This window comes from Pistacia vera, unplaced genomic scaffold, assembly GCF_008641045.1.
Source record: "Pistacia vera cultivar Batoury unplaced genomic scaffold, PisVer_v2 Contig18, whole genome shotgun sequence".
In the NCBI taxonomy this organism is placed as follows: Eukaryota; Viridiplantae; Streptophyta; class Magnoliopsida; order Sapindales; family Anacardiaceae; genus Pistacia; species Pistacia vera.
Genome location: NW_022195898.1, coordinates 261,386 through 285,099, shown reverse-complemented (window position 1 = coordinate 285,099; position 23,714 = coordinate 261,386). Strand labels below are relative to the sequence as shown.

The window sequence follows — 23,714 nt, the reverse complement described above, 5'->3', positions numbered from 1 at the left end:
ATTTTGCGACAGTATTGTTGGGTCTACACTTTATGATAGATACATGCACCCATCGGCTTTCTTCAATAAACACAACTACTTTATTTAACTTCAACGCATTTCAAGGGGTTCATTGAGAAATTCATAAATATGCACGATAATAATAATAATAATAATAATAATAATAATAATAATAATAATAATAATAATGATGTTGATGCATGATTTGGACACCAATTAAACACACATGTAAAATGTTGAACTGGCCCAGAAGACACACACGAATGGGAGTGGTGAAATGAATAATAGGTGAAGAAATAATGTTTTAAAGTGGTTCGGATGCTTAAGCAAGCGACTCTTACGTCCACTGATATTGTATTAATATGGAGGGTCAGGTCGCATTCAACGAGTTGACTTGCGAGTGATTACAGATACCATGCAAATCCTTTTTTGTGTCTCGTTACTCACCCACTCGAGTGATTTCCTCGTTTAGTACAGGGGTTGGACACGTGAACGGCCTCCAACCTTTCGTCAGTCTGGCATGCACCCACTACACTGGCAGGAACATGCTACTCACACCAGCATGCGACGTGGTAGCATTTGAATGATTGTAGGATCTGCCTAGACTCTGATCATTTATGCTGATCGGGCTCTGCGTCAGTCCTACTTTTTCAGGCATAAGAAATAATAATAAAAGGATAATATTAGCAGCATAGGCTTTTTTATATGAGTGTTATTCTTTATGTCCAGTTATTATCCAAATAAGATTAATATATATACATACCTTAGACCTCGAATTAACCGACAATCCGACATATATAAATAGCTATTCGCATCTTCTATTGTTTAGACAACGCTTTTAGAACAAAAAGTTGTTTTTGGTTGATCGAACTTGTAATCAGCTCAATTTCTTTCCGACACTTCACTTGTACTCTATAAAGTATAAGATATTAAGGTTTATTTTCTATGTTTTTTTTTTTTTCATGAAATCCATTAATATCAAATATAAGTCTAATGGAAGGTTTGAGATTTTGTGATACCGTGAATACATTTTATATTAACCGATCTCTTAGTAAATTAAATGAAATAAACCCTAAAATATTACTGATAATTGTATATGTCCAAGCATAGCACATGTCATGAAGCGTTGGAATAAAAGAGTAAATGATTTTTTTCAGTCAAATAATGGTTTGATAACACTTTTTCACCAAAAGAATTTCAAAATACAACTTTACTACCTAAACTTTATATTCCGTTAAATACAGTGATATTAATTGTGAAGACAAAAATACCCTTATCAAACATCAACCCCCAACGCCGACCATTGCAAATCAAAGTTTTGCGTGCCTCAGCCCAAATTCTGAACGATTTTCACACCAAAAATCGCACCCCCCCCCATTTTTCCACTTATTGGCCCCCCCCCCCCCCCCCCCACCAAAACCCTTCTCACCAACACCCACAATCACTCCTCAATCTTTGGAATTCAGGGATGAAACTCTTTGGGCAATCTGTTGAGCTGGCAGAGTAGGTCATTGGGAGGGGCAAGTGGCTCAAAGAGGTGTGTTGGGGTGGTGCTTAGGTGTCTAAAGGGTGTTGGTTGGCTCAGGGGTGGTGTTTGGGGTGACTACAAGAGTAAAAAAACTGGGTTTTTGGTTGGGGAATAAAATGGATTAGGTAGTGTGCGTAGTAGAGTAGCAAGGTTGTAACTTGTAAGCGATGGGGGAAAGGCTAACGATTAGAAAAAACACAACAACGACAACCCAACCACTTCAAAAAGCAACACAAACAAATCAACACCAAAAATACAGCTTTTTTCAAGTGGTTGGGGTCGTAAAAATACAACCGTCTTGCAGTTGCAATGACAGGTCACTAGCGGCAAACGACGAGATGAGAGGGTGAGTGGAGGAAAGAGTTTTGCTGAGTGGAGGGTGGGGGTTCGATTGGTGCCGTTGAGGAGAATTTTCCGATGTCAGATACGACGAAAAAAAGCCGCAAAGAGGGGAAAACATGCGAAAACATAATAGGCGTTTGCTGACGGTCGGTGAGAGCTGTGGGTTGGGGTGTTGACCATCCCTCTCTTACTTATAATGGACTTTTGACTATCTTGTCATTCTTTATAACGAAATTTACTAATAGAATTGTACTTTAGCTAGTAAAGTTGAATTTTTAGACTTTTTAGGTGGGAAAGTGTTGTTAGGTCACTATTTGGGTGAGAAAAAGAGTTTACTCGAAATATAACTACAAATTTTTACCACCCCTAGGTGGCTGAGTGGTTGAATAAGGACTCTTGGGTGTATTACTCAAGAATTATTGAGTTCGATTCCCCTTGGTTACTAATAGGGATGACCACTAGAGGTTTAATTGGTCGGTAACTTCAGGATCCTAGAAGATTAGTCGAGGTGCGTGTAAGCTAGCCTAAACACCTCGGATCACCAAAAAAAAAAAAAACATATTTTTGGACCCAAGCGAGAATAGCATGTTATGAGAGGGCTTTTCAGTAATCATAACGGGGCATTTAGTCAAATAGTAACACTCTAATTTGGGCCCAATATGAAGAGTCAATGCCCAACCCAGAGAGCAACGTGTATTGATATTCCCCGCTCATAAGCCTTAATACGTATCAACCAAAATCATCACAAACATTACTCACCGGCCCAGCCTAATATCAACCGTTGAATGTTTGATCAGAGCCGAACTATTTCTGATCAACAAATCTTAACTGCCCATTTCACACAGTAGTGTCGCCTTCAAATCTTAAGTTATATTTTTTCTGTGTATCTCGATTTCTCGGTAGAGCAAAGTCGCCGACTCTTCTTCTACAATTCATGCTATGGTACGTCACTAATTCTTCCGCTTTAACGTGCTATTTTCTTTTGATTTACAATTTCGTTTTTCTTGGGATTGTATGTTTTATTTCTTTAGGGTTTTGATTGGGTATTTTATCACCATGTTGTTGATTAACTAGGATAAGAAATGATTGTTGAATATAATGTCCATATTAGATCCAATGTAGGCTTTTTTCGTCATTACTTTAGTTGCCGAGAAACTCGAGGAAATGAGAGCAATTGAAGAGAAAATTAGATTTTATGGTACTTGTCATTTGGGTTTCCCCGGGTTGAGAAACTCATATTTTCATTTGTTGTGCTAGGGCTCAGTTTAAATTGTTTTTTTTTTTTTTTTTTTTTTTTTTTTTTTTTTTTTGGGTAGTAGCTAAATGATATTAACATGGGTATAAATGAAAACCAGCTTCTTTATGCTAAGTTTACTGGAATTTTACACTTAAGTTGCGGGAGAGTTCAGGAACGGAGGTATTTACGACTCTTATCAAGAGAACTTAATTTTAGACTCAAGTTTGCAACCTCTCTAAGATTGGATAAACAATTGAAGTTTCATTTTAAAATGTATTTTTATCTTTTGGCCCTTAAATTTGATCATGTACTCCACACTGTGTTCCCCTTGTGTGGAGGGTAATTGCGGTTGTATGTGTATGTGTTCTTGAAATTCAGTCCATCAGCTGGTGAATACAATGTATTGATCATAGAAAATGGTTTGAATACTTGCAGTGGATTTAGGATGTTAATTGAACTGATTTTATTTGACTCATAATATCAATCTTTTACTAAAGTAATAGGCACCTATAAAGGGAATTTTTCCCTGCGAAGAGCAGTGTTGGCTCAGCGTCATAGTGAAAGTGGGGTCTAGGCTTCAGATCACTCAGCACTCAAGGTGCATCTGGTAGTACTCCACAAGGTGCATCTGGTAGTCCTCCAAAAGGTGCATTGGTAGTCCTCAAAGGTGCATCAACTGCTAGCACTCCCCAACCTCCTCCACCTCCCCCACCTCCAGAGAAAACCCATTTTGGTGGCCTGAAAGATGAGGACAGGATTTTCACCAATTGTATGGATTGCATGACCCTTTCTCAAAGGTGCCATGAAACGGGGTGATTGGTATAGGACCAAAGACTTGGTACTCAAGGGTGCTGATTGGTTGTGAGAGGATGAAGAAATCTGGCCTTCGAGGACGTGGTGGTGCAGGTTTTCCATCTGGCCTAAAGTGGTCCTTCATGCCAAAGGTATCTGATGGCCGCCCTTATTTGTTGTCAATGCTGATGAAAGTGAACCTGGAACCTGTAAAGACAGGGAAATTATGCGGCATGATCCACACAAATTGTTGGAGGGTTGCTTGATTGCTGGTGTAGGGATGAGGGCTACAGCCGCTTACATTTACATAAGGGGTGAATATGTAAATGAACGTAAAAACCTTGAGAAAGCCAGAAAAGAAGTATGCGGCTGGACTATTGGGCAAGAATGCATGTGGATTGGTTATGATTTTGATGTTCATATCCACTTTGGTGCTGGTGCTTACATTTGTGTGAAGAGGACAGCTCTTTTGGAAAGTCTTGAAGGTAAACAAGGGAAACCAAGATTGAAGCCTCTTTCCCTGCTAATGCAGGTTTATATGGTTGCCCTACCACTGTCACAAATGTGGAAACTGTGGCTGTTTCTCCTACCATTTTAAGGCGTGGGCCAGAGTGGTTTGCCAGTTTTGGCAGGAAGAACAATGCTGGTACAAAAGTTATTTGTGTCTCCGGTCATGTGAACAAACCTTGCACAGTTGAAGAGGAGATGAGTATTCCCCTGAAAGAGTTGATTGAGAGGCACTGTGGTGGTATTCGAGGTGGGATGGGGAATTTACTTGCAGTGATACCTGGGGGTTCATCAGTTCCCCTGCTTCCCAAACACATATGTGATGATGTGCTGATGGATTATGATGCTCTCAAGGCTGTTCAGTCAGGATTGGGAACTGCCGCTGTTATCGTTATGGATAAATCGACGATGTTGTGGATGCAATTGCAAGGCTCTCTTACTTTTACAAGCATGAAAGCTGTGGGCAGTGCACACCATGCAGGGAGGGGACAGGATGGCTTTGGATGATCATGGAAAGGTGAAGGTTGGAGATGCAATGTTGGAAGAGATTGATATGCTTCAGGAGGTGACCAAGCAGATTGAGGGGCACACAATCTGTGCATTGGGTGATGCTGCTGCTTGGCCTGTTCAAGGTCTCATCCGACATTTTAGGCCTGAGCTTGAGAGAAGGATTAGGGAGCGTGCAGAGAGGGAGTTGCTGGCAGCCATGCTTAAGTTTATTTATCTACTCAGGTTTCTTCTGGATTTTTCACTGCATGTGTAAGTGGGCATTTCCCTTAATAATAACTTGTGTGATTTGAATAATTAATTATTATAAAACTCCTATTATTTGGTTTATCTCTTTTCTTTTCTGTGATGCAAAATCTTGTTTGTGCCACTTATCTGTTATCTTAATATGGTAAATAAAGTCTATTATTCTTAATATAAAATTTTATTTCTTATTTAGGAAAAAAAAAATTGTGCTGCTTCTCTTTGGCTTTAAATTGCACATATACAGAAAGGAGAAGTTTGTAAAAGTTTCGGACATCATGTTATTTTTCAGTAAATTAGCAGTAATTTCAGCAATGCGGCACTTATCTGTTAGACATCTGGAAGTGTGCTGTGTACTGTGGGGCCTATGGGGTGATTGAATCTGGTTGATATTCTGAAAAGAAGCGCAGGGAAATCTTATTGTCCCTGTGGTTAAAAATATATTTCCAATAGGTCCTTCTTCGCTTGGGATGCTTTGATAATTTTTTATATTTGACTCACTTCCACTTTGATAAAGAGGATAATTTACACTTAGTGTGGTAACGAGATTTGTTATGTTGTGTAGGGAATTTCTTTTACGAAGGATTAATGGAATAAAAGTGGAGCAATTAGGCCAGATATTGGGAGGATAGGTGGTTCAGGTATCTGGTGAACCTGCTAGTGATCTGTTTGTTTTTAAGCTGTATCAAACTATGACTGCATTTACTGTCCTGGAGAAATGATGAATGTTCCCCTACCTGGGCACGGATTCTTAAAAAGTTGTTTGATGTGTTTCTTGAACATGTCTTTTTGGTAAAATTAGAGGCATGTTGTTAATAACATCTGTATTTTTCCCATGTGATAAAGCTAATCATATGTTTTCGCTATCAATAAGAGAACTCTGAGCAACTTTGAGTGCAGGGGTATAAAATCAAGTTTGATACTTGTTTGGTTTGGTTGACCCAAGATTTTATAACTGATGGAAGATTGAGGTTGGCCTTGACTTATATCCCCAAATTCGAAACCTGAATCCCTTCAAATCCTGTAATTTTTGGGAAAACGAGGCGTCAGAACTTGGAGACTTGCAAGAGCAAACCAAACCAAAGAATGAAACTTAATGTTTGAAGCGATTGAGAGAATTATTTTGTAGTTGATTACTGATTTCGCTGGCATGATATGTTAACAATGGTCCAACTATATGTTTTAATAATTTCATCAATGAAATTGATGTCCCCGTTTTGCATCTCCCTTAAGCACATGGTGTCATAATATCATTGGAGTAAAAGTTGATTCCCTCTTTCAATTCACCTTGCAAAAACAAGAAAAAACTGTCCAAGTCATGATACATAAAGCCTTTTGAATATATATTTATTTATTTATAATTTGATAAAGACTATACCATGACATGAAAAACAATGCAATTAATTAGATTCACACTGACCACCTTTTCTTTTGAGTGAAAAATGAGATTTGCATTTCTTCAACACCAAACACTAGGATCAAGATATGACGTTTAACCTTCCTATTTGACTTGATTCTTCATCTTTCACTATATATTTCCCATATTGGTGTTGCTTCGTATTCTAATAAAAGTTTAATCCGACTTTTTCCCGCCCATGGTTTGCCTTAAGGATACTTTTCACCCTAAAAAGTTTTAAAATATCACTCTCTCACCCAAAGTTTATATTTCAACCAATCGCCAATTGATTTCGACATCTTTGCGATCATAAGTCATCATCATTTATTATCTTCTCCGATCATCACTCACCAAATCCCCGCAAACCTTGCTCTCATTAATCCCACCAATCGTCGACAATCGAGCAATTTGTGAAACATACAGCTGTCTTCTCCAAGTCAAATTTCAATCCATTTCGATCACTAAAATCTAATTTGCCACCGCCAAAAGACTCTCTGGCATCCCCTCTTCAAAAACCTCAATAGTCTAGACCAATTTTAATCTTCGTTGGCCATCGAATCAAAAAGCATATTCTGGGTAGTAAACAAAATATAAATTTTGGATTTGAATGTCTTTATGGTAAACCTTGGGTGGGAAAAAGTCGTTTACTCTAGCATGAATTATAATTTATAAATAAACATTCTAATTGACCTCAAGTACTGCCAATTAAAGTTGTCAAATTTTTTTCCCCAATTTATTGTTACTTATAAACGCAAGCCTTTTCTAATTCTAGGAAGGGAGAGAGATATTTTCCCACCGAAGGTTTGGCAAAATGACATTTTCCCAAGTTTAAAAATGACACTTTTCCAAGTTTCATCAGGTTTTGTTAGTGTTTTTATTTAATATTTGTTTGAAAAGTCGAAAATACTCTTAAATAGTTTATTATAAATTAAAATTTCGTTAAGTCAAAGTCTTTATTTGATTATTTATTAATTCAAGTGTAAAAATATATTTTTTCTTTGTTTATTTAATTAATTAAGAATATTGATTTTCTAAGTTAATTAGTAAAAATGAAAAAACATTATAAATTTAGTAGATTATTGAATAATAGTGATGAGATATTGATGACATTATAAATAAATAAATATTAATGTCATTTAACTTTAAACAATTTCGTAGCATTACTCCTAACTGTTTAGATAGGGTTAACTATTTTTTCTTTTTTGACTTTTTAATATTTAAATTTTTGGCTAGTTAAAAAATAATAAAAATTTATAAAGTTAAATATTTAAGAGTATTTTTGTTTTTTCAGTAAAGTATTAATAAAAAATATAACAAAACCTAATAAATGGTGAAAAAGTGTCATTTGGAAACTTGAAGGGTGGGAAAGTGTCGTTTCGCCAAACCTTGGGTGGGAAAATGTCGCTCTCCCTTCTAGGGAAAGAAGTTTCCTTTTTCTTTTCAATATTCTTAAAATTAAAGATTTAAATCTAACCAATAACAATAAATGAACCAATTTCGCAGCAGTTTACAAAACAATAGAAACGAACTCTGTTTAAGAACAGCTAATTAAGGCGCCCAAAACTCTGGTTTCCTATTTTCGCGACCTTTCTGTCTTATCCTACACAGTGTACTCCCATGTCCTCACTTTTCAATCTCCTTTTTATTTTTTATTTATTTCTTTTAATCACAATTTAAATGTACCCTTCACTTCAAAAGGACACGCATAATTATTGACTTTGACAATCAAACACATGCATTCGTGAGACAGTAACTTTGGTTCCGTCTCTCCCTGAGACTCTTTCAATCTGTAACAGTGTAAGTAAAGTTCGTTTATTTTCTTTAAAGATTTGAGCTTCATTTGTGTTTTCAAAGTGGTTGCTCTGCAACGTATTTGGGATCTGATGCTGTCATTTTTTATTTTATATTAATGTTTTGATCACCATCTAGTTGCTTGCTTGCAACTTAGCTTTTTTAAATCCAGTGAATTTTTTTTTCTCTCTCTTGGGTTCAAATTTCCTCATTTGTAATTTGTTAAAGAGATTTGAACTGGGTTAGATTTGTATTTTTAATCTCCTTCGTATACTGGTAGGCAGTTTTTTACTGCAATTTTTGATTTATTTTGACATTTTCTACTCATTTGTGATGTCCACTTTAGGTTGATATAATAATTTTCGGTGTTGGATTCTGCTTACTTTATTTTTTTGTATAAACAAATAGTATGCATGAACTGATTGGGTCATTCCAAAAATATTGTTTTTCTTTTTGTTGGTGAATACTCAGCCACGTTCTGTTTTCGTTTATTTATTTTTTCCTCTTTATTTTATAATTTGAACTCGCCATAGCTTTGTTTATTGTCTATGAACTTGATCGAGGCTCTGAATTCAAGTTCAGTTTTGCATTTGAGTTAATGAATACTTAATTTCTTACCCATTTTGATTTCTTTTTTCTGCATCCCTTTTAGTGCCTAAGGCTTGGTGAATTGAAGGCATTGTGATTGTTCATACTTGCTCTGAGCAAAATCATTATTTCTTGCAACAATGGTTCTTGGACTGAGAACAAAGAACCGAAAGCGCATTTCTGTGCAAGTTGATTATCTCTTTCATGTACAAGAGATTAGACCTTGGCCCCCATCACAGTCTTTAAGATCTGTTCAATCTGTTTTGCTTCAATGGGAAAATGATGATCAGAGTTCTGGGTCTTTGATATCTGGGGTTGGGGATGGGAAAGTTGAGTTTAGTGAGTCTTTCAGGCTTCAAGTTACTTTATGCCAGGAAGCATCAAAGAAAGGAACTGCCCGCGATAGTTTTCAGAAGAACTGCTTAGAATTTTACTTGTATGACAATGGAAAGGACAAAAGTCAACTCTTGGGATCAGCTCTTATAAACCTAGCTGATTATGGAATTATAAAGGAAGCCATTGCCGTTAGCACTCCGATTAGCTTCAAGAAGAGTTTTAGGAACACAGCACAACCTGTTCTTTATCTTATTATGGAGCCATTCTACAAAGATAGCTCCTCCTCGTCACCAAAGAGCAGCTTGGTCAAAGAAGTGTCAGTTTTGGGCAAGAATGGAAGTGGATCTTTTTCTGACTTGATGAATGAAGGAAATGATGAGGGATGTGAGATCGCTTCTTTTACTGATGATGACGATGTTTCATCACATTCATCATTGACTGTTCCATCTTCTACTTTTGGGACTACTAGTGGCTCAACTGCTCAAAATTATAAGGTAATACTTTTCTGATCCTCCTACCAATGCATTGCTTTGCAATTTGACGTTGAATTTTTGGACAATGTGACCTGAATGCTTATCATCATGCGGCTAGTGGTATAGCACTGTATTGGCTTTCAAATTCTAGCTGTGGGTTTGGCTTGCTGAATTTCAGGCCTTTTAGCCAAAGTGAGGTATTAAATTGTGGTATTGATTGTTATTAAGTCTAGCATTTTACTTTATTTTGGTTCAAGCTGAATCTTTTATCAGGATTTTATTTCAGATGTGTAAACGTGATGTTTCCAGTATTTGATATTTCTACCTTAGCCATACATGTAAACATTTTGGTTTTTATCTGAGACTAGACATCATTCTATCATTTGCATGTATGAATTCATACTATGCATGAGTTTAACTGTAATTGTGTTAGGTCTTATGGGTATTTTCATTCACATTAGGAACTCTGGTTGTGTAGCTCTAAATTATAATTATCATGATTACATTGTAGAATGGATCAGAATTTGCTAAGGACCGCCTGGGAAGGGTTAATGGAGAGCCTGCTTTATCCTCAAGTGTTGCATTTGCAAAGCAAGAGGTGAATCCAGTGGTTGAAGCCCTTAAAAATATAGATGGGAGCACAGACTCTTCATCATCAGCAAACTTATTCTCTGATTCAGGAAATGCTGTAAATGATCCTGCAGCAAAAGTTGCATCCTCCAATGTGTCTATTCAGGCACATGTCAACGTGGACCAAATAAGGGTAGAGAACTCTTCAACTGATCTAGAGGGTGGTAGAAAATCTCGAAGACATGAAAAAAATAGCCTGGAGGCTGCTACAACTGATTTATATGTTGATCTATTGAAGGAAAAAGAGAAGAGGCACCAAGAAGATGGACGGGGCAATCAGACCTTAGATGTAAAGAAAAATTCTTTAGAGGACAGACTAGTTAGTAAATTACCACAAGATGCTGCAAAAAAGGATGTCAAATTAAGGAGTAACAGTATTGCCAACAGCAGGTTCTCACTTGAAGCACAGAGTGGGACTGTTATTAGCAATAAACTAAAGAATATTAAGTCTGTTCAGTTACGTTATGATTCAGCTGAGGGTTATGGGCTGATCAACAATAGTCAGTACAAAGGGAAGGAAAAGGAAATTAATAATGCAAAAGATAAATATAATTACCGAAAAAGTAATGCACAGAGTACAATGGGAGAAACAACAAATGGATTTTCCAACAGCAAAGTTGAACTTGAATCTAAAATCAAAATGCTTGAGGAAGAATTGAGGGAAGCTGCTGCTCTTGAGATTGGTCTGTATTCAGTCATTGCTGAGCATGGGGGTTCTATAAATAAGGTTCACGCTCCAGCACGACGCCTTTCTAGATTCTATCTTCATGCTTGCAAAGCAAGGTCCCAAACTAAGAGGGCAAGTGCAGCTAGAGCTGCTTTTTCAGGATTAGTTTTGGTTTCAAAAGCATGTGGGAATGATGTTCCAAGGTATGCATTAAACTTTCAGAAACTTAATCTCAAGCAAGTTGACAAGTTGGATTGTGGAAATTACAGCTTTCAAAAAAATTTCTCTAGAACAGTGTCAGGTTGCATACTGTAGAAAATAGAAATCCAGGTAATTTGCAACTGAAAGGGCTGTCAGATTGTGATATAAATTCCCTTTGGTTGTCAATATTCTTGGAAATAAATTAAACTTTTAAGATGATCTGCAGTATATGTGTTCATATTCATGTTCCTGTATGTAAAATCAATTATATATATTCCTCTTCTATAATTCTCCCATGATTCATTCCAATGTTCCTTTGATTTGGCTTACAGGTTGACTTTTTGGTTGTCAAATTCAGTTGTGCTTAGAGCAATTATCAGCAAGTCAATCGAAAAGTTGCAACTTTCTGATGGACTGTGCACTAAGAATAATGGTGATTGCGCTCCTACCAAAGAAGAACGCAATCCTTCAATTGAAGGTTCTGATGATTGGGGGGACCCTCAAACATTTGTAGTTGCATTGGAGAAGTTTGAAGCTTGGATATTTTCCCGAATCATTGAGTCGGTTTGGTGGCAGGTCAAGTCTTTCTTTTTTTCTCATTTACACTTTCTGTTGTGGCTGTTTATTTCTCCCAGTTTTGGTTTAAATCATAGTCATCACCTGTCATGCTTAATATAGTTTCATGTTTCAAACTCTCCAGACTTTCACTCCACATATGCAGTCTGCAGCTGCAAAGGGCTCAGGCTCAAGGAAAACCTCTGGGAAGAGGTCTGGATTGGGAGATCAAGAGCAAGGAATTTTTTCTGTTGAGCTCTGGAAGAAGGCTTTCAAAGATGCATGTGAACGGCTTTGTCCTATTCGAGCAGGAGGGCATGACTGTGGCTGCTTGCCGGTGCTGGCTAAGTTGGTATGTCTATCTCTAGTAATTTTCTTCCTTGACTCGCATTACGAATTTGAGTTCTTTGCATGATTAATTATATGTTATATCTTAATGTGCAGTACCACTAATATTTGTATAAAACATGTGGGTTTGTTTTCCTGAGAAAGTGATAGGCAGAAGCCCATCCTTACAAGTTCTTTGTGCTTTAGTTTCTATCTTCAATGGTTATGCCTATATATGAGTCCCTGTAAGGTAATCTTTTTGTCTGTTATATCATTGAATTTGATACCAATATATGGTATAATTGCACTGTTGATGATTTGGTGCTCATCGTCAATGATAGAAATGCGTTCTGTGGCCACATATATCCACAGAATGTCAAACTTCACCTGACAACAATCCAGATATTTTATTAATAAGACTGATTTTACTTACATGTTAGCAGTGGAGTCATCCAAAAAAAAAAAAAAAAAAAAGGAGAGAAAGAAACTTCTTTCTTACAGTTACTTGTGGAGTACTATTATCTGATCGAAGCTCTTGGTGAAGTTATCTGATTGGCATACTTAATTTTACTGTCATGTGCAATAATGTTTCTTTATAAAGCCTGCTGGGACTATGTTGATATAATAATGTTTCTTTATAAAGCCTGCTGGGACTATGTTGATATATAATATTTCCCTTTCTTTCCTTCTTAAAACATGCTTTTTCTTGTATATCCAGTGGTTTGTCTTATTCTCATTTTTCATTTTTAACTTACATGCTCCCCACCCCACCCTTCCCCATGCACAAAGATAAATTGATCCCCCTCTAAGGTTGGTATGTGTGGATATTGATTCTTGGACCTCTTTCATCACTTACCTCGGGGATAACTGGTTTCTATGATTGTGAAAAATATTTGTATATTTCCCAATATAATGTGCAAGCACAGTTAGATATTGTTCCATGGGCTATTTCACCTGCTTGTATCCTGTATTTTACTTCCAGTCCTCAAAACATGCTCTCTGGTGTATTTGCTGGTTGATGTGTGTATAATCACAATATAATATGGTAGCACAGTTGGATCTTTTGCAGAATTGTTTAACTTACTGTCTTAATGGCTTCCTCTCTTTATCTTTCCATTGCAATTTTCTAATAGATTCTATTGTTGCAAAGAATTTAATAGAAATGTCGCTCTTTAGGTAATGGAGCAGTTGGTGGGTAGATTGGATGTGGCAATGTTCAATGCTATTCTTCGTGAATCAGCCGAAGAGATGCCAACAGATCCTGTGTCTGATCCCATCAGTGATCCTAAAGTTCTCCCTATTCCAGCCGGGAAATCAAGCTTTGGGGCGGGTGCACAACTAAAAAATGCTGTGAGTCCTGATGATATTTATTAATTTGGTGTTTGTTGAAGTGATTAAGATTCATTATCTCTACTCAATGTGCAAAACTGGTGTCCATATCCTTATATTTTCAGGGATCGTCTTTTTTTCTCATTTCATTCACTTCTTTATGCCTATATTCATAAACTTTACAGCTGAACTCTCCCTGGTCCCTGCATGATGACAATAAGACAAAATAAATAAATAAAAAGGCCTTGAATTGTATCAAATATGTCGTGAACTGTCTGCTTTCTCTTGATTAAAGAATCCTGCTCTTCTTTTTTTTGTGTTGCTAGATAGGGAGCTGGTCCAGATGGCTTACAGATTTGTTTGGTATTGATGATAATGACCCTACTGAACATATGAACGAAATTTCTGATTGCAAGAGCATGGAGAGTGACACATCTTCCAAGGCTTTTTGTCTCCTCAATGCATTAAGTAATCTCATGATGCTTCCATTTGAAATGCTGGCAGATGGTTCCACAAGGAAAGAGGTGAGAAGCTGAAAACTTTAGATTTTCTTTCAAATATGACTTAATATATTGACAAAAACTCCAGTTTTGCTGCATTTGTCTGTTTGCTTCCTTCTTGTTTTATGATAAATCTAATTTTCCATTTGAATTTTATTGTTTGAAGGTATGCCCTACATTTGGTGTGGAAATGATCAAGAGGGTTCTTGACAGTTTTGTCCCAGATGATTTTAATCCAACACCAATTCCACAGGCAGTTTTTGATGCCCTGGATTCTGAGGTTGGTCCACTTCCAAGAAGCTCATAATTTTTTTTTTTTTTGCCACTTACAATTCTAATTTCTACACTTGCAAATTCAAGGTGTGGGAGGAATCTTCATGGGAGGACCCCCTTTGCTAATCATTCTGTAATTTTTATTTAGGACCTATGTGAGGCTGAGGATTCACTGACAATCTTCCCATGCTTAGCTGCTCCTACAATCTATTCACCACCTCCTGCAGCTTCACTGATCGGCATTATAGGAGAGGTTGGAAGTCAAGATTTGCAGAGGAGTGGGTCAACAGTGCTAAAAAAATCTTACACTAGTGATGATGAGCTTGATGATTTGGGTTCACCTGTAACTTCCATCGCTATTGACAACTCCCGCTCTTATTCGACTTCAGCAGCTCCCAACTGGATGCCGAAGGAACATGGGGGCCGAAAAGTTGTCAGATATCAACTCCTCCAAGAAGTGTGGAGGGATGGCAAATAATAATGTCAATTTTGTCACTCTTTTTCTCTCTATAGTGTTTATATGTTAGTAGAGTATTTAACTTATATAGGCAGCCTTATTAACATTTTTGACTTCTTGTTCATGTTGAGAGTTTCTCTTATCTTATTTCACCCTCACCGTGCTGTACATATTAGTTGCTGTTCTTTCCATGCTCCTTGTGCTTCATTTACTTGCCGTAGTGTTGATCTTTTTCCCATTTGGAATGTTTCTGCTGACCCCTGATGAAACTTGAAGTACGTTGCTGAAAGCATTCCGGGATTGCAGGTAGTCAGTTATGAAAAATCCAATGAAAGGATTATTTTTTCACCGACAATGACATACAAAATTTTATAAAAAAGTTTGCGAAATTCAATGTTTGTTTTGCAGCCTATTTTACAGAAATAATCCTGGATCACAGTTCATCTCCCTCAATGATGTTGAGGGGAGAACTATTACTGAATTCAATGACTTTTCGCCTTGGGATTCACATACACAGCCTAGTCAAGATTTGGTCAAAAGATCTAACTAGATGAATTTACTATAAAAAATACACTGAAATAGTACACATAATAAAGTATAATCTAAAAATTTAATTTTAAAAATTATATATACTAAATTTTCAATTCTATAATTTTCTTCGACGATTTTTCATATTCTGAAAGTATTGCATAATCTTATATCGTGACTTTCAAAGGACTGGTTTTTCTTGATTAATCCAACCAAATGAAAAAAAAAGTATGAGATAAGAGAAGAGGAAATGAGAAAGAGAGAATACGGGAAAAAAAAAAATCACGGGTGCGTTTGGCTTCCTATTTCTACCCATATTCCCAATCATATTATCCAAATATTGTTTGATACATTATTCTAGAAATATTACTATATTTTTAATTAATTTTTAGACCCCTTAAGTTTATTAATTTCATTAAATACCTCCAGAAAAAAAGTTTAAAAATTAACAAAAACACCCCCATCAACCCATACTTGCCAGATTCCGTCAACCACTGTCGGTGGTTGCTGAAATCTGTACAACGGCCTACACCACGACCAGAACTGGCCGGTAGTTCACCGATCTGGCCTTCAGCGACGGCCAAAGATAGACTTCTTTGGCCTTTTCCGGCCATCGACGACCATAACTGGCCTTAGATCTGGACTTTTCCAACCATATCCTGGTGGATCTGGCCAAAAAAGGCCATAACAACGCGTTATGACACAGATCCGACCGGTTTGTGTCGTAACACAATTTTCTGGCCAGATTCCGGCGGTGGGCCGAAATTTGGCATTACGGGTGGTGGGGGTGTTTTTGTCATTTTATATGTTGGGGTGTTTAATTAAATTAGCAAACCTAGAGGTTTTTTTTTATAAATCTTTAAATTTTACCTCGTAATACTCCCCTATTCAACTATCCAATATTATTCCCCAAATCCTATCCAAAATAATAAACCAAACTGTATTTTTGAATTTCAAGATTAATAAAATATGAAAATATCTTAATAAGATCAATAAAATATGGATAATTTTAGTAGTTAATTACTATAAAATATACACTAATTTTAATAATTTCATAAGTTCAGTGGAGTCAAGTGACCCACTGATGTATACTTTGATTACACGCCTGCACAAACACAACCTCAATTAAGACTTTCTCGTTTAAAAAGAGTCAAATAATAAAAAATAAAGTAATGTTGATCTTGATTTATCATAGGCAAATTAATCTAAACTTAGAACTCCCAAGAATCCGGCTTGTTTCAATAGTTGTGAACCATAAAATTATCTGTCAAACGAAGATGAAGATTTACAACAACATTTGTTAGATTCTAAAAGTGAAGGGGGGTTCAGGTATTCCATCATCTAATTCGGTTGGTCAAATTCCATATTTTATTACTGAGATAGTTTGTAAAGCCATGAATATAATCAACCACTTCAAATACCAAAGAGTAATCTTCACATATACAGGTCCTGAATCTGCGTATGACAACACTATGACTGCAAATCACAACTAATACTATCTCCTTTTTCAGCTGCACCATCTTTTCTTGCTCCTGCCACAAAAAACAAATTTGCAATGCCCCAAATAACAATTCAATAATCAACCAAAAAAAAAGTTGGTATTTAAATCTTGAGTTTCAGTATCTTACAGCTTGGATGGAGTTCCACCAACTGGATTGCGCAACACATCATAGTGTCCATATCCATGGTACTGGACACGTATTGGGTTCTCCTTGCCATATTCTTGACCATATTCAGCTATAATTTTGAGGGTACCAGAAGTTTTGTCGCGCATGTAAACTGTAATTGGCATCCTAAAAGTAGAAGATTATGAGACTATAAAAATGTAAAAGAGTAAAGAGATTCAAAATCTAATACTAATAGCTTCAAGATTAGAAACTTACTTGAGCACATGAGAAGACATTAGCAGCTCAGGCTCTCCTCCCCAAATGTGTGGCTGCCGCATCTGTACAACATATGTGTCAAAATCACCTTCCACAAACCTGCCAATGGATACAAAATTTACTTGCTTTTAAGAAAAATGGGTAGCCATAATTATGTATTCATTAACATTTGATCAATTTTGTAACATAATTATACACCTAAAATCCTAACCTAAAGAAGACCCATATGCCCAAACAAAAAATTGACATAAATGACACAAAAGAGTTGTCCCTTTTTTTAATGATAAACCTCCTTAATTGGCATTATTCCCTGTTAAAAAAGTGAACCTATTTTGTAGGCATGGCAATGGGGCGGGACGGGACGGGGATCTCATTCACCGTACCCATCCCTGTCCTCAAAATCATTCCCCATCCCATCCCCGTTATGGGGATGACAGGAATTCCCCTTCCCCACCCCAAAGGGAAATATCGGAAGCTCGTTCCCGCCCCGTTAATTTTATATGAACATAAATTGATTTGAGTATTACTAAACATAATAATTAATTCTTGTCCACATGACAAACACTTAAATTAATCGTTTGGACATAATTAATTATACATAGATATGAGTTAGGGTTTGTTCTTGTTCAATTGTTTAGGGTGAGGGAAATTGGGAAAATATGGGTTTATATAGATAGGATAATTGTGTAATTAGGTGAAATATAAAGATATTAGTGAAAAGTATATATATATATATATATATTTTTTTTTTTTAATTTTATATATTATATACGGGGCAAGGCAGGGCGGGGCGGGATGGGGGAAAGGCATCACCCACCCCCACCCCTATCTCCAAAAAAACCGGGGAAATCCTGGGGAACATTGCCATGCCTACTATTTTGGTTGGAGGAACGCTTGTTGTAGCCAAGGACGTAGCCAGGATTTTGAGTGAGTGGGTTCAAATTTAGAAATTTAATCTTCCAATTTCAGACTTATTTATTAAACTCAACAAAATCCTATAGTTTATGATCCTTCGTTAATTAAAAAATCTAAACAAAGAAGCCCTAAATCTTATAATTGAGCGCTTTTCAAACAATTTCTACTAACTCAATAAAATTCAACTCATAAACCTATGAAAACTCATCAAATTCAATTATGAATATCAAACAGTTAACCAATATATCAAAATTAAACCAAACCCCTAAATCTCTACAACTTAGGGTTTCATCAATTCTTTAAATGCATTCAAAATTAACTCAACAACTAACCAAAATTTATCAAACCCAACTTAAAACAACAATTAATTAACACATACCTCAACATAAACAAAATTAAATCAAAACTACATTAAAATCTAGGAATTTAATCTTTCAATTTCAAATTCATTTAATAAACTCAATAAAAACTCATAGCTGATGATCTTTCATCAATTAAGAAAGTTAAAATAAAAAAAAGTTAAGCAAAAAAAATAAATAAACATTTTTTAGTAATCCAACCAAAGGAAGAAGAAAGTATGAGAAAGAAAAAAAGGAAATAAAGAAAAAGAGAAATTGAAAAAAAGTTTTAATTAATACAAATTTGTATGAGGTTAATATGAATTGAAGTGGGGTAAAAAATATAAATTCTATAATATATAAAGGTTTTTTTTTTTTTTTTTTTTTTTAAATTGAGTGGGTTCAATTGAACCTACAAGTGTGAGTGTGGCTACGTGCCTGGCCGCAGCGGTGGAAAAAGGATGTCCTCGCAAGTGTGAAGAAGTTCTTTGAAATCAGATCAAAGAACTCATCGACGCGGCAAAAGAAAAGTTTGCCGCAGCATGCATGCAACCTGTGACCTGCATTGTGCCATCTATGGTGTGCGTTCTACAGTTGTGAAGAAGATTGGATCATTCAGGTTTTGGACAACAGTTGGGTTTAGTTAAGGAAGTTAAACTGTTAAACTGATATTTAGTTATGTTTAGTTATTTAATGTTATCTAAACTCAAAAGAAAAATGTTACGTTTACAATTCAATCTCACAACCTTCTTTTACAACCCTAACGTGGAAACAGATTGATATTGTCATACCAACTTCGACTACACCTACGACATCAAAGACACTACTAGAAACGAACGGTCGTTCCTTCATAAGGAACGGCTGTTTCTTATGAGCCTTATAAAGGAACAACTTTCTTAAAGAACAATCATTTCTTTTATTGTTCCTCCATAACCATTTCTCACGAATGAACGAATTCCTTCATAAGAAACGATCGATCCCTATGAAGGAATAATCGTTTTTTTGGTCTAGTCAAAATAATTTTGACGTGACAGTGTCACCTCAGTTACCACTTCGGGATTGTAAGAAAAGTTTATGAGAAAATGTTGTGGGCGTAGAAAGTACTATAGATGTATGTGTGAAAAATCCTATTGTATAAAGTGTTATCCCTTCGGTAAAAAGTCTTGTTCATCAGTTTCTTTGCGCTGCTCATAAACAGAAAATATAGCTTCCAATTCCAACATTCCCACATAACCTTTCAAGTAAATTTGGGATATGATAATTTTACCATTCAGTGTCTGCCCTTCTCTTAACGAATTCGTCTGCTACCTGTCCCAAAATTATGAAGGTTTTGTGTGAGATATGTGAAAACAGAATGGAATTTGATCATTTACAATGGAAAAACAAAGACGAGAAAGTGAGAACTAAACAAAAGAGAATTCAGCAAAAAAGGCAATTTTTTTTTGTAGGGCATTCAGAAATAATTAGAAAGCTGAAACGTGCAAAAAAGTAGCATCCATGAGGCTCATGACCAAAGAATAATATTAGAAAACATGGAGTCTACTGTGTACTTTATTTCTAAGCTCATCTGCAAGTTCCTTTTGAAGGCTGTCGCTCGGTGATTGCCTCCCTGCTCTTAACCAGGCGCCGTGAATTACTGACCGGAATAGGCACCTTCCATCTCCAGGTATACCTGAATTCAAACAAGCATAACAGGATGTCACAATACAGAAAGTTTAGCAAATTCAAAGACCCAGAAAACATATTCTACTTTCCCCCATAAAAACATTTCTCAAGAATTCATCAAAGTGCTTCATTTAGATCATAATTTAAAGAACGATGAACGAACCTTCGCCATCGTCCATATTATCTACCAGGGGTTTACAGAAGCTAAGAGAAGAATAAAACCCCACCAATACAAATAAAATGGAAATCACGACTTTGATGAAAACTACAAGAAGCATAAAAGAAAGCTGCAAATGCAAGCAAAGAATAAAGTTGAAAGCAAATTCAAGGAGAAAAGCATATGAAGCCTTAACACAAGCAAAGAAAAAACAAAAACAAAAAAAATCCATTTCTTTACTTAAGAGAAGACATGATCGTTTTCATTTCAAGTAAACAATTTTAATTATTCCATAACCATGAGTAGAAACTTAAACAAATTACAAGTTAAAAATTTCATCAAACCCATACGAATTTTTTGAAACTGAGACTGGTTGTTACCAATCATAGATCCTGAATTTTGCAGCTTCATGTTGCAAAAAAATTGAGAAATTCTATTCCATTGGTGAGTCCTGATTGATTACCAAATTGAAGCTCATTAAGTGGATGTGATTAGTGAACAAAATTGCATGCTAAAAGCTTTTTGGAGTTTCTGGTGTGAAAGCGAGCATCAGAGAATAGAATTTGATGCCCTTTTCATCAGCAAACTGATCTTGTCCATTTGTTGCCAGAAATTGAATGGAATCCTAACTTCAACTTAACCCTCTATATTGCACAAGAGTAAACGACCTTCTTCCCTCCCAAGGTTTGCCTTAATGACACTTTCCCACATAAAAAATTTTAAAATACCACTTTCTCACCCAAAGTTTATATTCTGATCAATCACTGGCCGATTTCGGTATCTTTGCAACCCACGCCACTACTACTATCTTCCCTGATCATCACTCACCAAAACCCCTCAAACCTTGTTCCCGCCAACCCTACCAATTGTTGGCAATTGAGCGATTTGTGTAATGCCCAACTCAATAACGGACCCAGGATTTTTGTCGAGGGGGAGCTTTGCGGCTCGGCCATTATTTGTCAAAGAACTAGTAAAAACTTTAAAAAATCATCAAACCTTAAGCAAATAAAATAATACAATATCAAAACCTGAAAGAAAATAATACAATACTTTCCTACTTAAATAAATCTATGAGAAGTAAAATTTTGAGTAAATGTGTTGAGTAAACCTTGAGCAAAACCTTCTTTTAATTTTTTTTTTTTTTTTGGCTTTCAAAGATTATAATATAAATTTTCATGACTTTAATCAGACATAACCTAAGTTAAAGTCAACAAAAACTTAAATCAAGTCAACATTGCATTGACTTTTAATATGAATTAATAAAAATGAAGGAATTTTCTTGCTACAAATTAACATAGATAGTAACAAATTTTTTTTTAATAATTTTGAGCAGCTGAACGGTGACATTTGAAATATAGAAAAGTGGTTGGTGAAAGGTGAAGAATAATGTCCTTTAAAATATAGTTAAAGTTTTAATTTGGGAAAGCATGAACACTCTTAGACATAAAACACAAAATAAACTCACAAGATCCATGTCTTTTTCCTTCAAATTAGAATAAAAAACCTCCAAAAAACAAGCATGATTCAACCCTAAAATAAACTAAATTGAAATGAGCAATACACATACGTAAAACTAATAAAATAGAGAACAAAGCTAATTGTGACACCTTGAGTAGAGAAAACTTTAATAATTTCAATCTTCAAAAGTTTTAAGAGCAGATAGCATAAAAAATTTTGGGATAAAATCATAAGAAGCAGATGGAGCCGTGGAGAAGAAAAGTGGAAAGAATTTTAAACTCTTAACATAATGTGGGCTTGGAATATATATATTAATAAGAAGTATTTTTGTGGGCTTGGATATATGTATAATAATTCTCATTTAAAAAAAAAAAAATCTGAGAATAAGTCTAAGTATATATATTAATAACACTTTTTTGTAGGCCTATATATTAATAATTTTTTTTTCAAATATGAGGATAATCCTACCCTTAAAGGGGCTAGATCTGCCCCTAGCGCAATTGTCCATCTCAAGTCAAATTCCGATCAATCCTAACTGTCAAAATCAAACATGTCACCACCAAAAGAATCATCACATCCCTTCTTCAAGAACCTCAATAGCTTGGGTTGAGTTTTCTCTATGTTGGCCGCCGAATCGAAAAGTGTATTTTGGATGGTAAAAAATTATGGCAAACTTTGGGTGGGAAAATGTAGTTTGCGCTATTTTGCACTTTTGCTGACCAAAATAAAAATGGTGGTTTTACGTGTGTCGGATTCTTATTGGACCAACAGTGAACTTTATATTCCCGCTAAAATTTGTAACAGCCGTTCATTTTTCCACTATTAGCACGGGACAATAAACACCTGCAGGCAAAAGTTGCAGACTTATTTTGTATTATCAGTTTAATTAGTGGTAGCTATTTGCACCTAAAATTGAAATTTTAGATTTCTCTTTATAAAAAGAAAATCCATCAGGTTTTGCAGGGCAAGCAAAATTTTCTTTTCTTTTCAATGGTATGAGTTTCTTCTCGAATTTGAAAAATGTTGTAGAATTTGCAGTATATAATGAATTTTGATTGACAAACTTGACTTGAATTTCTCAGGAATCAGGAGTAACCAGCAGGATGAATTCTAGGAGCCGTCCGTTGCATACCTGTGGAGTTGTAATCTCATTAATTGTTCAGAGAGTCTATGCAAGATCACAAGGTTTGAACGGACCATTAGGTTCAATAATTAGAACACTATTAAGATTAGCCCAAATGGCTAATCCATTTATGCATGCCCTGGAATATAAATGGTTAGCCATCCTGTACTTTTCTGATTATTTGATTCTAGCTTTTGAGAGCATATTTGAGACTCTTTTCCCACCATCAAAACATGTTTTCAACAAGATTGACGAGCTCGTACAAACTGCAGAAACACTGCCAGGGAAATTTGATGAAGCTATAAACAAATTTCCTGGCCACGTTCCGGTGCTAGATTGGGTTCTGATTCAGATCATCTCATGGCTGAATTTTGGGATTTCTACGTTGAAGCATTGGGGGTTTGAAAATGCAAAGGAAAAGGAGATTGTGATGGATGTTTCTAACAGCAATGAATTGTCTTCAGCTCAGAAACATCAATCACAAGAAGCTGAAAATGACACAGTTTTTATGACAAATATTAAGAAACATGACATGAAGGGTACATACAAGGAAGCTCTAGAGAAGGGAAGAAAAGAAAATGGCATCGAAAAGAATAAGAAAGAGAAGGAAAACAAAGATGGTGGCACAATGAAAGAGACTGATCAGAAACATGCGATTGGTGACAAAGAAATTGGATATGCAGAAGTTAGTAGAAGCGAGGAAAACATAACCGCAAATGATCCTATATTAGAACTGTTCGAGTCAGGATGGCTTACGAATGCAGCAAGAGATGATAAAGGAAATTGGTTGTCACGCTCTGTTTCATACACGGGCTGAGATGAAAAGATGGAACTGATTGATGAAAGAACAGCTGTTGCTTCAAAATTTTGAACGTTCAACGGCAATTTGGTAGATATTTATAGCGCAATTTTTACCCTGAAACGCATTAGGGTAGTCATTGTCTGTTATATTGTGCAGTAAGTTTAAA

General features: G+C 35.8%; 3 protein-coding genes and 1 pseudogene across 5 annotated transcripts; 3 read left to right on the top strand and 1 right to left on the bottom strand.

Annotated features, from left to right (window-relative positions):
- Positions 1-3,671: 3,671 nt before the first annotated feature.
- LOC116126469 lies at positions 3,672-5,169 on the top strand (annotated as a pseudogene).
- Positions 5,170-8,991: 3,822 nt separating this feature from the next.
- Positions 8,992-15,034, top strand: LOC116126483. The gene is made up of 8 exons (XM_031412164.1): positions 8,992-9,761; positions 10,252-11,240; positions 11,571-11,814; positions 11,939-12,145; positions 13,297-13,470; positions 13,776-13,973; positions 14,116-14,229; positions 14,371-15,034. The coding sequence occupies exons 1-8, from the start codon at positions 9,072-9,074 to the stop codon at positions 14,698-14,700; spliced, it is 2,946 nt and encodes a 981-aa protein (XP_031268024.1). The 5' UTR covers positions 8,992-9,071; the 3' UTR covers positions 14,701-15,034.
- Positions 15,035-16,406: 1,372 nt separating this feature from the next.
- Positions 16,407-20,737, bottom strand: LOC116126436 (OVARIAN TUMOR DOMAIN-containing deubiquitinating enzyme 4-like). Of its 3 annotated transcripts, none has more exons than XM_031412128.1 (6): positions 20,516-20,737; positions 19,894-20,015; positions 19,611-19,651; positions 17,091-17,189; positions 16,836-17,000; positions 16,407-16,739 (listed from the first exon to the last, which is right to left on the bottom strand). In XM_031412128.1, the coding sequence occupies exons 1-6, from the start codon at positions 20,574-20,576 to the stop codon at positions 16,715-16,717; spliced, it is 513 nt and encodes a 170-aa protein (XP_031267988.1). In that variant the 5' UTR covers positions 20,577-20,737; the 3' UTR covers positions 16,407-16,714. The 3 variants fall into 3 exon arrangements, with proteins under 3 accessions (XP_031267988.1, XP_031267989.1, XP_031267987.1); XM_031412129.1 differs by having other exon boundaries at positions 16,408-16,739; positions 20,546-20,733; XM_031412127.1 differs by lacking the exon at positions 20,516-20,737 and adding an exon at positions 20,172-20,315 and having other exon boundaries at positions 16,408-16,739.
- A 2,124-nt stretch (positions 20,738-22,861) lies between these two features.
- Positions 22,862-23,563, top strand: LOC116126468. The gene is made up of 2 exons (XM_031412154.1): positions 22,862-23,285; positions 23,430-23,563. The coding sequence occupies exons 1-2, from the start codon at positions 22,862-22,864 to the stop codon at positions 23,561-23,563; spliced, it is 558 nt and encodes a 185-aa protein (XP_031268014.1).
- The last annotated feature ends 151 nt before the right edge of the window (positions 23,564-23,714 follow it).

What these genes read in the sequence shown, in the direction of transcription:
- LOC116126483 (XM_031412164.1), top strand. Translation starts at nt 9,072, where the DNA reads ATGGTTCTTGGACTGAGAACAAAGAACCGAAAGCGCATTTCTGTGCAA. An exon ending in TGTGGGAATGATGTTCCAAG is followed by an intron (nt 11,241 to 11,570) that starts GTATGCATTAAA and finishes TTTGGCTTACAG; the next exon opens with GTTGACTTTTTGGTTGTCAA. An exon ending in TTGAGTCGGTTTGGTGGCAG is followed by an intron (nt 11,815 to 11,938) that starts GTCAAGTCTTTC and finishes CAAACTCTCCAG; the next exon opens with ACTTTCACTCCACATATGCA.
- LOC116126436 (XM_031412127.1), bottom strand. Translation starts at nt 20,286, where the DNA reads ATGCTTCTTGTAGTTTTCATCAAAGTCGTGATTTCCATTTTATTTGTA. An exon ending in TAATATGGACGATGGCGAAG is followed by an intron (nt 20,016 to 20,171) that starts GTTCGTTCATCG and finishes GTTTGAATTCAG; the next exon opens with GTATACCTGGAGATGGAAGG. An exon ending in ATGTCTTCTCATGTGCTCAA is followed by an intron (nt 17,001 to 17,090) that starts GTAAGTTTCTAA and finishes TTCTACTTTTAG; the next exon opens with GATGCCAATTACAGTTTACA.
- LOC116126468 (XM_031412154.1), top strand. Translation starts at nt 22,862, where the DNA reads ATGGCTAATCCATTTATGCATGCCCTGGAATATAAATGGTTAGCCATC. An exon ending in TAAGAAACATGACATGAAGG is followed by an intron (nt 23,286 to 23,429) that starts GTACATACAAGG and finishes TTGGATATGCAG; the next exon opens with AAGTTAGTAGAAGCGAGGAA.